The sequence below is a fragment of the Berghia stephanieae genome, chromosome 3, assembly GCF_034508935.2.
Source record: "Berghia stephanieae isolate SIO BIC M18660-M18661 chromosome 3, UCSD_Bste_1.3, whole genome shotgun sequence".
NCBI classification, from domain to species: Eukaryota; Metazoa; Mollusca; class Gastropoda; order Nudibranchia; family Aeolidiidae; genus Berghia; species Berghia stephanieae.
In genome coordinates this window covers 25,053,247-25,068,346 of record NC_088362.1, presented here as the reverse complement: position 1 = coordinate 25,068,346, position 15,100 = coordinate 25,053,247, and the positions used below count along the sequence as shown (strand labels likewise).

Here is a 15,100-nt window from a genome sequence, read left to right as displayed (position 1 = left end):
CAATTGCTGGTGTCCGTTTCACGCTATAGAAACCGGGATAAACTCTGGCTCCATGGCTAATGGCTATGAAGAACTAATTTTTTTTCCAAGTTTAGGAAACAAAATTTAGCTCTCTCCCTGATAAAAGCATCATTTATTTTGATTTACAATACATGCGAGATATGTTAACCTTACAGTCCAAATTTCATTCGGCGCATAGTTGAGTCCTTGGAAAAGACTCTTTACTCACATTCTCTCACCGTACTCAGGTGTAAAATTAGTACCTGGCCGTTTACAGCGTTGTCTCTGTCGGAAAAAAAAATTGTAATATCGCCGAACAGGCGTCATGTCTCGTACTACATGTTACATGTTGCTGTTGGTCAGGGACCCATTGTAAAGCGGTTTGAGCACATTAAGTGGATATTTCGCTATATAAAAACTGGTATTTCAAATTTTGATATCAGATCAACCACGACATATTACCATTTTGACAGCATTGGTCATATATGAAAAAAGCTATTGTTAACAACCATAGTGTTTATTTAATTTCTTTAACAAAGACACCACGAATATATATCACAGATATCAATAATAATAATGATAACAATAAGTGCATCAACAATTATCACAGATTGTAATTTTCAAAATAGAATATAATGTAAACAAACGAACGAACGAACGAAGAAAAACGATACCAAGATTCGACAAATAGACACATCGTTTCGGACGGATAAAAGGTCAATTTAAATAAATTAGTTAGTTACTATATTTTTTACCCTAATTCACTAAAAAAAAAAAAAAACCTGGCCACTACTTCCGTTCAATGGCGCCCCGCAGGGTCATTTCAAGGATGTGCACCCAGTTGAACTTGTCGTTGGACGTCTCCGCTGCGCATGTCCAAGATTGCTTGGGAGTTTCCATTCTGAAGGCGTGTTTCACATCTGGGGATAAACAGCAGAAATGAGATCAATGCTTCACTAATCTAACTACACGTGTTTCACATCTGGGGATAAACAGCAGAAATGAGATCAATGCTTCACTAATCTAACTACACATTTGGCTACTGGATTTTTTGTAACACTAAGGGCGAACCCGGCTCTTCTCTTTTTTCTTAGTATTTTGTTGGTGTCCCACGTCTTTATCCGGAAGACGGCAGGGGACGGCAGTGCGGGGTCGTCGGAGTCAGTCTCCGGTGTGGGTTAGCCCTGACTCCGACGACCCGGCAATGCCGTCCTCTGTCGTCTTCCGGATAAAGAAGTCGGGCACGGACAAAATGCTAAGAATAAAGAGAAGAGCCGCTAAACCTACCCATACCAAGCACCCGACGTCCTCTGTCGTTTGTTTTGTTTTTGTTGTTGTTGTTTTTTTTTTTTTTTTGTTGTTTTTTTCGAGCTTGGTATCATCACGGGTCGTTGGAGTCAGTCTTCGGTGTGGGTTAGCCCCACAGACTAGGGAGTATTCTCTATGGTTAGCCCTAAGGCTCCGAAACCACATGACCAATAATCCCCAAAATTTGCACGGTGTTTACAATTAACATAAAGATGGTTTGCGTGTATTATGAGATTGATTAGACATCGTAATGATTTTATCGAAAAATTCCAAAAAAATTTCGTCACACCCCATCGACAGACGCCATCATTTTAGCACAAGGGTTGTGTGTCAACCTTCCGGTTAGCGAGTATGACAATGAAGTGGAAGTACTTGCATTTAAAATCAATTTCTTAAAATTTATATGAACCATTTACCGTTCTTAGCATTGCAAAAGAATTCTACGATAATTGAGCGAGATATATGATATTAAATGCAGAAATTGTTCCTCTGTGCCCAGATAAAAAGCTCCGCGAATAATTAATAATAATAATAATAATAATAATAATAATAATAATAATAATAATAATAATAATAATAATAATAATAATAACGATAACGATAATGATAATGAATAATAATAATAATAATAATAATAATAATAATAATAATAATAATAATAATAATAATAATAATAATAATAATAATAATAACATACTTTATTCATCAAAAAAAAATGGAAATTCGTTTACAGGCGTGGCATGCATGAAAATGTATAAATACAAGGATGAGAATCTATGGCGACAATGTATACATATGCAAATGCACAAAATTGTTAAAAAAAAAAAAAATTAGGGTCATTTAAATCGATCGATATTTGAAGGACGAGTTTTCGGGCCAAATTTTCAAATATGAATTTTTCCAGAGTACGGCATCATCACCATCACCACCACCACCACCACATCATCATCATCATCATCATCATCATCATCATCATCATCATCATCATCATCATCATTATCATCATCACCATCATCATCACCACCACCACCACCACCACCACCGCCATCAATACATTTCCACCAAAACAATCCATACCCAATGATATAATCAGTCAGTAACTACGACAGCTGCATATTCCATTGTGTATATTTTTCCATTTTAGATCTTTATCATTTCATAACTGGTCGTTACTCTTACCTACAAGATCAAACTATGAAAATATAATAACAACCAGTAAACTGCCGTACTCTGGAAAGACACGTATTTAACATTTTGGCCAGAAAACTCGTCCTTCAAATATCGATCAATTTAAATGGCCCTCATTTTGGCAAAAACTCTCAAAAATAGGACTTCGCGAAGTCCTCGTAAGGTCTCAATTTTGAGAGGGTTTTTTGCATAATGAGGGTCATTTAAATTCATCGATATTTGAAGGACGAGTTTTCTGGCCAAATTTTAAAATGTTATTTGCAGAGTACGGTAGTTAACTAGTTCCAATCTGCAATCCCATTCAGCCGAACAGCAAGAGCTGATGGAAACCAACGATATTATTTATTGAGTTGAACACAGTGCATAATGATGGCCTATGCGATAATGATTTATCCTGTCAATATCAAATATCATATATATATTTCGGGGTTTGAAACCCAAAAATAATTGGAATTTGTATCATCTCCCCACCACGGACAAGCTATTTAGTCGCCTCCTATTCCAACTCCACGCAAGCAAAAAGCAAAACGACCGTTCGTCCTATTCTTATTCCAGGGACTGCACGGTAAAGATGATGGGATCTTAATATTATTGCATCAACTGCCTGCAAGAGGCACCCTGCTGTGCATTAACCCTCTCCTTACCACCTGTAGCAAAATCGACACAATATATACATTTTTCTTATGCAGATTTATTTTGTACATCAAAAACTTTGAGGAATGATCTTTGTTTAATTAAAAAGAACATAAAGTTGTTTTGTAGAGAGCTTGTTTGAGGTTAAAAAATCAATTTTTCTGCTGGATAAGGCTGCCATTTTGGGAAAATACTGAAAATCATCGGTAAGGAGAGAGTTAAAAAGTATAGTGTCTGTGAACTTTATTTGGTGGCAAAGTTAATTTCTTGAAGTCTTTTTATTTAAAACGTTTTCTATCAGATATTATATTGCTTCACTTCCCGTACTTAAGTTTGGGTACACGCTTAGGAACGAACTAAATGTTAAAAATTGTGGTGGTAACATGTTACTGGTACTCATGCGAAAGCGAAGACCTTAAAATGTGACTATCATAAAATTATTTTAACCTTCTCCTTACCACCCATAGGAAAATCGCCACATTCGTTACGATGCAACCAACAGTTTTCTCATTCTGATATCCTTTGTACATCACAAATTATATAGAAAATACTTTGTTATAGCGATAAAAATTAGACATTGGACAATTATATTTATGGAACGTATCTACTTGTTCCTTTTCTGTTTGAGTAGAAAAAAATCGATTTTTGTGTTGGGTAATTGTGAAGTTTCATGAAAAATTCTGAAAATGGCTGGTAATGAGAGAGTTAAAAATTACCCATTACTAAACGCCTGTGTAGCATTCCAGCATGTCATTTATAGAACACGTTAACCTAATATCTCTATAACTATAAATCACTCGTTAAAACTATAAAACAATGCATGATGTTTATAATAAAACTATACGTGACATTAATGGCGAGTAACATGGTTGTCACGTCCCTGTTATGACTGAATGAAATAGGATTCAATAGTCTGGTGTCACGTCCTCCCGGCAACCAGCAGCTTTGTTCTAAACAAAGAAATTAGGTACTTTTTATTCTTCATGCTGGCTAGAACTTTTTCACATGTCATGTGATCAGAATGTTTAAAAGTCAAAACATGATCAGCTTTATACTGTTTTTCTATTCCACATACACTTGTTATGCTCGTCGGAGAAGTATTTCATAAGGGTGGTGATGGAAATAATGGTGTCCGTTCCGATAGTTTAGAACTAGTTACTATGCGTCATTACGAGGGAAAATGACGTCACAACTGTTGAACCCTATTAATGACATAAAATTGTCAGTGAACATAAATGACAGACGATATGCTATTTATAGGTTTTTAAGTCAATGCCACGACACGCCGTATACACATCTGCTGACATCCGAACTAACCTGATAGGCCTAGTTGAACTTTTTTATAATGGAAAATTTATTTCACTTTTTTTTTTAGATATCCATTACAACAATGAGCCCATAAGGAATTGGGTTATGAGACCTGCAAACAAGTGCACGTCGCCATGATATATACGCGGATCATCATCAATTCTACCGTACTCTTCCCCCCCCCCCCCCCCCCAAAAAAAAAACTCTCAAACCTGAGACTTCAAAGGAAGACTTCAAGGACGGCTCAGATATTTTGAGTTTTTTGCCAAGATGAGGATGAGGGCCGCTTTAATCGAGCGATATTTGAAGGACGAGCGTTCTGGCCAGAATTTTAAATACGTTTTTTTTTTGTTTTTTTTTGTATGTTTGTTTTTGGTTTTGTTTTGTAATTTGGCCTTTTTGTTTTTGTTTTGTTGGGTTTTGTTTTTTGTTTGTTTTGTTTTTGTTTTTTTTTTTTTTGGGGGGGGGGGGGGGCGGTGACGAGGGTTAGTTACCGCATAATTCTCGTTGTTGTTCTTGGTCACCCAGTGGCGTGAGTGTCTTCGTTAACCCTATTCGTACGTCGGGGGTTACCCCATGACAATATGTATTAATAAAAAAAAAACCATCCCTAATCGTAAGTCGGGGAGGGGAAGGGGGGGGGGGGTACTTTTGTTACCCTATGGCATATTATGGCGTTAGTGTCTTCATTAAATGTTTACGAACTGTTGTGCGACTAGCTTGTCGTGTTTAAATGGCAATAATCTGTCCAATCGTAAAATGTTTTCAACAAGGTATTTCGCCTAGTTGACGTCCACAGAAAATATCCACCGGCCTTCAGAGTAAAACACGACAGGTATAAAGTAGGATCAAGTAAGGTGGTCATTTTTTAAAAAATTTTTAATTATAATCTTTTATTTATCCCCGGGTGATAAAAGGGGGGAATGGGGGGGGGGGGGGGGGGGTTGTCTTTAAACACTATCTCGAGAAAAGCACGAGATAATCGCAGGCGTCATCCCCAGGGCCAGCGCCAGCAAGGGACCAATATGAGATACGTTTATCGCTCCATCCTGGGCTCATCCTCTTGGCCATCTGGCCCAAAGAGATTACTTTTTGAACTGGCCCCATTAAAACTGTTTGTGGAAAACGTTGATGTTTGCTGGGTAATACTAAACCTTTTCTCTCTCTCTCTCTCTCTCTCTCTCTCTCTCTCTCTCTCTCTCTCTCTCTCTCTCTCTCTCTCTCTCTCTCTCTCTCTCTCTCTCTTTCTCTCTCTCTCTCTCTCTCTCTCTCTCTCTCTCTCTCTCTCTCTCTCTCTCTCTCTCTCTCTCTCTCTCTCTCTCTCTCTGTATATACATATATAAATATATATATATATATATATGTATTGCTTCTTTTAGATTTCTTTTTTTTTATTTTCAGATCATTATAAAAGAAGTTAAAGTCACCTCACTCTCTGGATGAAAACTGTCAAGTTGACAGCTAAATAATGAGGGGTGGGGGGAATACAACACACACACGCACACACGCACATACATACACACAACACACACACACACGCACACCACACACGCACACACACATACATACACACACCACACACACCACACACACACACACGCACACACACCACACATGCACACAAACATACACACGCACGCACACACACATACACACACACAAACACACATAGACATACACACACACACAAACACACTGACAACAAAACGAGTAGCTGACGTTCTAAACGTTCTAAGTCACGTACAGACAGAAAATGAGTTAACAATCTCAAGCTGTCATTTGGACTCCATCGAATCACCATATAATGTAAATGTTGCTGCTGCTCGAAGCTCGAAGAAATAAATAACAATGTGAAATTGACTGTTTGTTTCAATTTAATAAACGAACACAGATAATGTGAACGTTTCGGGTTTCCCCTTTATTAACAAAGCAAGATGAATGAAACAAGACAGACGAATGAGATAATGTAGTGTTTCAATCATCCTGTTTTGTTGATAGAGGGGAAACGCGAAACGTTTACTAAATTTTGAAGCTTACATTCAATTTCACATTGTTGTTTAGAATCACAATAGAAAATTTGGGATTTGTTTGTTTTTGTTTGATTTTAAGGGTTTTACGGCGCTTGCAACACACTAAGGTCATATCAGCGCCAGTAAAAAGGAAGAAAATGGGATAGTAAAAAGTTCTAGAATTACGATTAAAGCAAACAAGAAAAGGTAAGACAAAGGGGAATTTGTTCAAATAGGAAACAGATGCAGGTTCCAAGAGCACACTATCAAAGTACTCAGTTTGAGATCACCTAAATGTCTCATCCAGACACAAGCACAGGTCTCCACTAAGAGGAATACACTCAAATGTTTACAAATCATATGTTAAAAATGAAAAGAATAACAGTACATAACAGAGAGATGATTTACAAGGGAAAAAATATCAACTCCCAAAACTATAACTATACATTCGACTGTTTCCCTCCCAGCCAAGGACTCCGGCCAAGGTCAGGACAAACCAAGCAATCTCACCCCAAGACAAAGACAGAAAGCAATTGGAAAACAGATAAAGGGGGATAGAAGATACAGCAAGTACCTCCCTGCCCACTATGGGAGGTAGGAACCCCACCCAGAAATTTGGGGTTTCAAAACACCCAGTGTACTGTTTCATGAGACACACACACAAGACACGTATTTTCCTCTTCAGGTCATTAAATGAATGACGCAAAAATTGCGATTATCCTTGAATTATGAAAATGGGACATAGCACGTTTTGAAAGGCACCTGCACAAACGCCTAAAACTAAATAAATAAATAAATAAAATAATTTAAAAAAACATTGTCCACAAAAACCAAGTCAAAACACGCCCCAACAGTTGTGTTCGTTAATAAGTCTTGCTGGGGGTCCCGATAGCTCAGTTGGTAGAGCAGTCGCTTCACACACAAAAGGGGCCCGAGATCGATCCCGGTGTGCAGTCGAGATATATATTATATTTGGCAGAGACAACGCTGTTTTCAGCCAGATACTCATTTTAGACATGAGTACGGTGAGAGAACATGAATAAAGGGCTTTTTCTTTTCCATAGAATCAACCGTACCTACGCCATTCAGAACGGGTCTCGAACTCAGGATCTATTGATCCGAAGGTAGGTGTCATACCACAAGACCACAAAGCGGTATAACCAGGAAGAAGATAGGATATTTCTATCCGAGAATACAATATTGTTGTTATTGTAGTCTCGGTTTCTATTTCAAAAAGTTAAAGTAACCCCGCCCTCTTTTCCCCGATTAAGAATGTTAACTCACTCAACCCCAACACCGACTATATCCGTAGTTAACCAGGGTTACTTTTACCCTCATGCTTATTTATTACATTTTTCTGAGATACATTATAGGCGTATCTAGTATCAAAGCTAATGTTTTTAGTTTAAACATGTTAATGGTAGTTGAATAAAACTATAATATATGTACATGCTCATTTTAAATACATTTTATTTCAATTTTGAATAGTAGCAAAAATCTGTAGGATTGAGTGAGTTAAGATCGATGTAAGTACCGACGCTGCATATCGTTTGAGAGACTTCACGTTCCGTGTACTTTGTAAGATCTCGTACACGGCGACGAGATGTGACGTGAGAGGCTAGATCCGGGCTTTTTTTTTTTTTTCTTTTAGTTGAGCTTTTATAAAGTGCAATATCCACTAAACGTGCTCAACGCGCTTTACAGGGGGCCCTGGCCAACAGCAACACTTAACATGTAGGACGGGACATGACGCCTGTTAGGCGATATTACTTTTTTTTTTTCGGACAGAGACGACGCTGTTAACGGCCAGGTACTCATTTTACACCCGAGTACGGTGAAAGAATGTGAGTAAAGAGCCTTTTCCAAGGACTCAACTATGCGCCGAGCGAGTCTCAAACCCAGAACCTTCCGATTCGAAATCGACTGTCATACCAATATAGATAGTTCGAAGATGACGTCACTCGGGTCTTTGTTATTGTTTTTTTGCCATCCGCGTATATGAGTAATGCTCACTGAACTGTATTAACCCGACTATAAACGTTCATGGATACACACACTTTTGTGTGTTGGTCCGTTATACTTCCGGATGGCAATGTTATGAGCTTCTTAGCCAAGCGCATACTATCTATAACTATACCACATAGTCGTATTTCGTCTGTCGGCACGATTCGATTTCGTTAAGTCTCAATTGGGATGACGACACGTTTAAACGATGATAAAAATTCTAAATAAAAAAAACATTATTATTATTTGTAAAACAGGAAATAGCTGTAGGCTTCCTGGAAAAATCAATAAAATTAAAGGCCCAATAAAGATTCAATGTCAGCTGGTAACGTAACTAGCCAGGATTAGACAGGATTTGAATTGTGTTCTGTGTGTGAATGCGTGTGTGTTTGTGTGTGTGTGTATGTGTTTTGTGTTTGTGGGGGTGTGAATGTGTGTATGAGTGTGCGTGTGTGTATGTGAGTGTGTATGTGTGTGAGTGTGCGTGTCTGTAGGTGTGTGAATGAGTGTGTGTGTGTGTGGGGGGGGGGGGATTAGTATGTGTGTGTGTGTGTGAGAATGTATGTATGTGTATGTGTGTGCGCGCGCTTTAATTGCGATATCTAGTAAATCCCATACAGCTTAGCCAGTGATCTTGTAGCATGAACACTCGGCTCCGAATCTCTAGGTCCCTGGTTTGAATCCAGCAGTGGGCGGAGCCAAATTGAGTCCTTGCGAAAGACACATTTTCTCAACATTATCAGATGTAAAAAAATAAATAAATAAATAAATAAATAAATAAATAAATAATACCCATCCAAATACAAAAGCTCACGTTATCGTTTTTGTTTTTTCTAAATTATACAAAAAATATACGAGCATTTCTATAGAACAATATCCACTAATGGCGTTATTCTTTACACCAAGCAGACATAACAAACACAATAAGCATAATACACACTACGATAAATAAAGACCTCAAGCGCCTCAAGGACACACAAGAACTAAGGTGAGAAAATGATTTAGAGCACATCTTTCACAGTAGACCGTCATCAGTGGCAGCAGCAGCTTCTTATGGTTCACACTATTATGTTATGACGATCGACCCAATCAGCAAAGTCCGGTCCGCATTCGTGCACCGTCGCGAACCCGCCCGGTAGCATCGTCACAACACACCTTTCGACTAGATGCTCTGCCGTTTCGGGTTCTTGCCCACAGCGTGGACATAAAGGACAGGAAGTTAGACCCCACTGATGTAACGCACCGGCCGTTAGGCAGCTCCTCGACCGAAGCCGATTCGCAGCTACCCAGTGTCTCCTCTTACTGGTATCAAAGCCTGGCAACTTCTCACCAAGCTTAGAGGAGTGTAGGTCCCCGCCCCCACGAGGGATTGAATTCGTCCAAACCGACTTCCATCTCGTATGTGCAGCTCTGTCCGTAGTCAGGGATTCTGCGTACAAGGGTTGCCGGGACTTATTTCGGCTCGAAACGGGGGCACCGTTCATTATGCGCATGAGAGGGGTATCCCCATTCCCTCTCTCTTTGATCTTACTCAGCCAGTTTCCCGTAATGGTCTCCCTCCGGACATCGGGGGGCTGGATCGCTGCCATCACCGGGCCCCATTCTCTAGGGGTTGTTGCTAGCGTTCCCGACACTATGTGCATCGACTTGCGAAGTTTTACATCCACCTTCTCAACGTTTCTGCTTCTACCCCACACTGGAGCGCAATACTCCGCGGTGGAATAGCATAGTGCCAGGGCGGATGTTCTCAGGAGCGCTTGGCTAGCGCCCCAAGTCGATCCCGCCAGCTTCCTCAGAAGACTATTCCGCTTCTCTATCTTCCGGGCAACCCCTTCGAGATGAACCCGATAGGTAAGGCTGCGATCCAGCGTCACCCCTAGGTATTTTGGACGCGGCTCATATGGGAGTGGCTGGTCCCCGACTAGGACATTCAGTTTACGGGTGTGCCAACCACTGCATAAGTGAAATGCAGTGGCCACGGTTTTTGAAGTGTTCATCTTCAGGTACCACTTGTCAAAGTAGGATTTGAGTCTGGTGACGTCCTCGCTGAGTGGCAAGAACTCACACACAACAAATCAGAGAAGCTGCCAAAGCGTCCCAGTCCGAAGATTAGGAGGCGATGGGCAATGAGTCAAGTAAGTCAACATCCACTAAACGTGATCAAAGCGCTTTACAATGTATCCCTGGCCAACAGCAACACTTAAACATGTAGGCCGAGACATGACACCTGTTAGGCGATATTTTAATTATTTTTTAAACAAATTTTTCGAAAGAGACAACGCTGTTAACGGTCAGGTATTCCTTTTACACAGTGAGAGAATGTGAGTGAAGAGCCTTTCTCAAGGATTCAACTATGAGCCTCTCAGAGCGGGACTCGATCCCAGGACCTTCCGATCCGACGGTGAGTGTCAAACCACAAGACCACATAGCCACAAAATGACGTAGTCTAAATTTTGATACTACATAATATATGTGACCAAGCCTCTCAAAACGGTATTCGTGGCTCGCTGGGTCAGCCTTGCGGTTTCTCGTCTTGTCACAAAAGTCAAGCAATGTTAAGTGTGATCAGTGACCGGATGGAGGGGTCACAGTGATCGTGGGAAATTCTGATCCCGACGTTGAGTCATTGAGTGAGTAAGGCACTTTACACACATTACCCCACTCGACTCAGCTGTTTGTTTGTTTGTTGCTTTAGGTCTCTTCCAACACAATTGAGGTTATACGAGAGACCGCTGAAACAAAAAAAAACAAGCAATCCAACAAAAATAGTACAAATGTAAATCAAAATCATAACCTAAAGATATCATAAGCTAAATTATAAATAACCAAGAACAAACAGACAGAAGATTTACAGAAAAAAAATATCCCCTGTCAAAAATACAATCACAAACCAAAGAAGCAGGATAGGCTAGTAAAGAGAAGAAGAAACGACATCACTATCCGATCGTACACCCATGCGAACATCATAGGTATATGATTCAAGGGTGATGCTCCCATCCAACCACCCGCTCGACTCAGCTGTGAATGAGTACCTGGTCACAAGCAGTGAAGGATGTTGTAAAAGCGTTAGTACAAAATACTTTTTTTATTAGGTCGGGATGAACATAATGCTTAAACAACGATCTTTAAACTAAATTGAGTATAATAGTGTGGGGGGAGGTGGGGGGGGGGGGGGGGGGGAGTGATGGCCCAGATAGCTCAGTTAGTTGGAACCATATTATGCTGACAAAAAAGTAGTCCTTCGGAGCCATTGGGCCCGTGGAGCCGGAGTTTATCCCGGTATCCATACCGTGAAACAGACAATAGCAATTACTTGCTATCCTTTGGATAGGACGCTAGTCTATCACAAAGTACTTTCCGCCAAATCTAACAGACTCAGCTACCCATTCACTGCTGGGTGGACAGCAGAGTGAGAAAAAAAAATCTCGACTGCATGGGGATCGATCTTGGTCCCTTTGCGTGTGAAGCGAGTGCTCTACCAACTGCGCTATCGGGACCCCCATATTATTAGAACTATGCTGATTTCGATCACATCCTGGCATGACTACAACCAAACAAGACGTAACCAAGATAAACAACACACTCACAGCATGACACACACGTTCACAGCATGACACACACGTTCACAGCATGACACACACAATCACAGCATGAAACACATTCACAGCACGATGTACATAATATGTACTATAATATCCGTATAACAAAAGTGAAATTGTCGTTTAAATCTCTGTGTTTTAAAAACTTCATGGAGATAGGGGATTTCCCTTTGGGGCCTTGCCTAGCCAAGGTTTAAAATCACCAACAGCCTAACAATAAACTTTTTTTTTCTTGCATATCTAAGGTCTCATAAAAGTATGTTTTGTTTGTTTAAAGTGATTTTGTTTATTTGTTTCTTTATTTTTGTTTTGTTTTGTTATGATTTTGTTTTTCTCGATATCTTTATTTATTTTTAGGAGGGTTTTTTTTTTATTGTTGTGTTTTTACTTTTTGTTTTTGTTTTTATCCTTTTTTATGTTTGTAGTTGTTTTATTTTGTTTGTTTTGGTTTTGGTTTTTATTTATGCTTGTTTATTTGTTTGTTTGTTATTATTGATTTTATAAACTTAATTTTTAGAAATGAATATTATGGTCATAGTTTAGTAGTTGTCCTTACAACCGGGTAACCACAGACTAGGGTCCTGTATTCTCTATGCGGGTAACCACTGTGGATATAGGAAATGGCAGCATATCTAACGTCTTATCAGAAGATCTGAGGTTCGATTGCAGGTCAAGAAAGATAGATTATAATTTTGGATACTGTATTTTCCTCTCTGCGTTGTGCCACGCAAATCATCATATACTTTAAAGATGTTTAACCCTCTCCTTACCACTTACATCAAAATCGTCACTTTTGTTACGACTCAATATACATTATTTCTTATTCAGATTTATTTTGTACATCACAATGATCTTTTTTTTTTAATTAATAAGAACCTAAAGTTGTTTTGTAGAGAGCTTGTTTGAGTTTTAAAAATTAATTTTTCTGCTAGGTAAGCCTGCCATTTTCGGAAAATACTGAATATGATTGGAAAGGAAAGAGTTAAGTTAATTGACTATGAAAAAGTTCCTGCCTTACCATAACAAAGTAAAATTCTCATTTTTTAATTTTGTCATTGTACGGTTGACATAAAAATATTAACTTTTTTTTTGGTGGGGGGGGGGGGGGGGGGGGGGGTTGGGGGGTCTGAGCCACAGCAATGATATTTACAGAAAGCGAATGATTTACTTCTCACTTCTCAGTTAATGTAATGCTCAATTCTATGCAGAAAACATAAAATGTCGTCTCCCTAAAAAATTATGCAACAGTTTGAATTTTTTTTAGTGGGGAAGCGTGGCTCAGCGGTACGGCCTTTGCCTCGTACCCGAAAGGTACCGAGTTCAATTGGATTCAGTAGTCTGATGTCACGCCGCCTGGCAACGGCGGCCATCTTGGTTCGAAACAAAGAAAATCATTACTTTTTATTCTTCATGCTAGCTAGAACTTTTCATATGCCTTGTGATCAGAATGTGTAAAAGTCAAAACATTATCAAATTAATGGGGTTTTTTTCCATCTGAATACGCTTTTATGCTCGCCGGAGAAATATTTCTTACGGCGTCCGCCATTGTTCCGATAGTTTAGAGCCAGTGTTACTAAGTTACCATACGTCATTAGGAAGGAAGTGACGTTACGACTGTTGAAGAGTATTACCCGCTGCGCTGTGTGGCCTTGAGCAAGTCACCTCGCCCTAGCTCAATTTGTGGCGCTGCACTGCGGCTGACGCCTGGGTTATTCCAGTCTTCCCCTTGGAATAGACCCTAAAGACACAATGGAATTCTATTTTATTTTAATATTATTTTTTTCTACGTATGTTAGGATTAAAGCGACGTGCATATATTTGCAGGTCTGATAACCCAATGCCTTATGGGCTCATTGTTGTAATGAAAATCTCAAAAAGTGACACAAAATATTGTCCATTACAACAATGCTAAAAGTAGCCTCATAATTGCTTTCGGGTGTCAGACGTGCATGTATGCACACGTAGGATTAAAGCAAAAAAGAAATAAATGAAAACTAGGTATCCTTACAATAAAAAATTCATAATGAGGAAAAAGCGCTTTCATAAGTCTATTCCTCGACCTAATTACATCGTCTGGCTGGGTTCCTTGGCTCCTTCGAACTGCGCATGTCACGAGAGTGAATGGGAAGTGGAAATTGGACGAGACGATTTGACCCCGAGCAGACGACAGGAATGAGAAGTGACACAACTTGACACAAGAGTGAGGTCATTCGGAATAATAATAATATTGCTGACTTCACGAAACTTGGGGACAATAATATATTCTTACCGCGTCCGCCTCAACTCCTGGTCCACTCAAACCTCGTCGTCCTCCTCCTCCTCCTCCACTTTCTCCTCCAGCCCATTAATAAAGTTATGACCATTTAATATGTAGAGTTATTATTTATTTTACGATCGCACGAATTGCTTTCGTTTCACGTCGTTGATATTTTCCTCCCCACAACTTGACATTTTGCCGATGCTTCATTAGACAAACATGAAGACATTAATGGACAAGGAGGAAGATGTAAACGAGCGAAGAATGGGGAGATAATTGCGTGGTGATGTTGTTTGTTGTTGTCAGTGGTGGTGGTAGTGGTGGTGGTCCTGCTGCTGCTGCTGAATATTGTCGTTGATGTTGCTATTGTTATATTGTTGTTGATTATTGTAATTATAATGATGATGATACTGATGACGACGACGGCGACGATGACGATGATGATGATATTAATTGTGGTGGTGGTGGTGGTGTTATAGATGATGATACTGATGATGATGATGACGATGATGATGATGATACTGATTGTGGTGGTGGTGGTGGTGTTATATATGACGACGATGATGATGGAATTTAGAAAAATGTTTGCTTTGTTATGTTCTTTTTTTTGTTTTCACTTCCAAAATATATTATAGTTACTCTCCTAATTAAAAAACAAACGAGCTTATTTATATAGCGCAATAACCACTAAACATGCTCAAAACGCTTTACAAGGGGTCCTTAGCCATCATGCAACATTTCACATGTACGACGAGATATGACGCCTGTTAGGCGATATTACAATTTTTTTTCGA

The 15,100-nt window shown here is 39.4% G+C and overlaps 1 protein-coding gene across 3 annotated transcripts in view; it reads right to left on the bottom strand.

The window, feature by feature from the left end:
* Positions 1-501: 501 nt before the first annotated feature.
* The window catches only part of LOC144967418 (epithelial cell-transforming sequence 2 oncogene-like), a 58,539-nt gene continuing 43,940 nt past the window's right edge, over positions 502-15,100 (bottom strand). For all 3 annotated transcript variants that reach the window (XM_078904588.1, XM_078904589.1, XM_078904590.1), the window contains one exon: positions 502-920. In XM_078904588.1, coding sequence (XP_078760714.1) covers positions 790-920 — 131 coding nt within the window. In that variant the 3' untranslated portion in view covers positions 502-789. The remainder of the gene's footprint in view (positions 921-15,100) is intronic.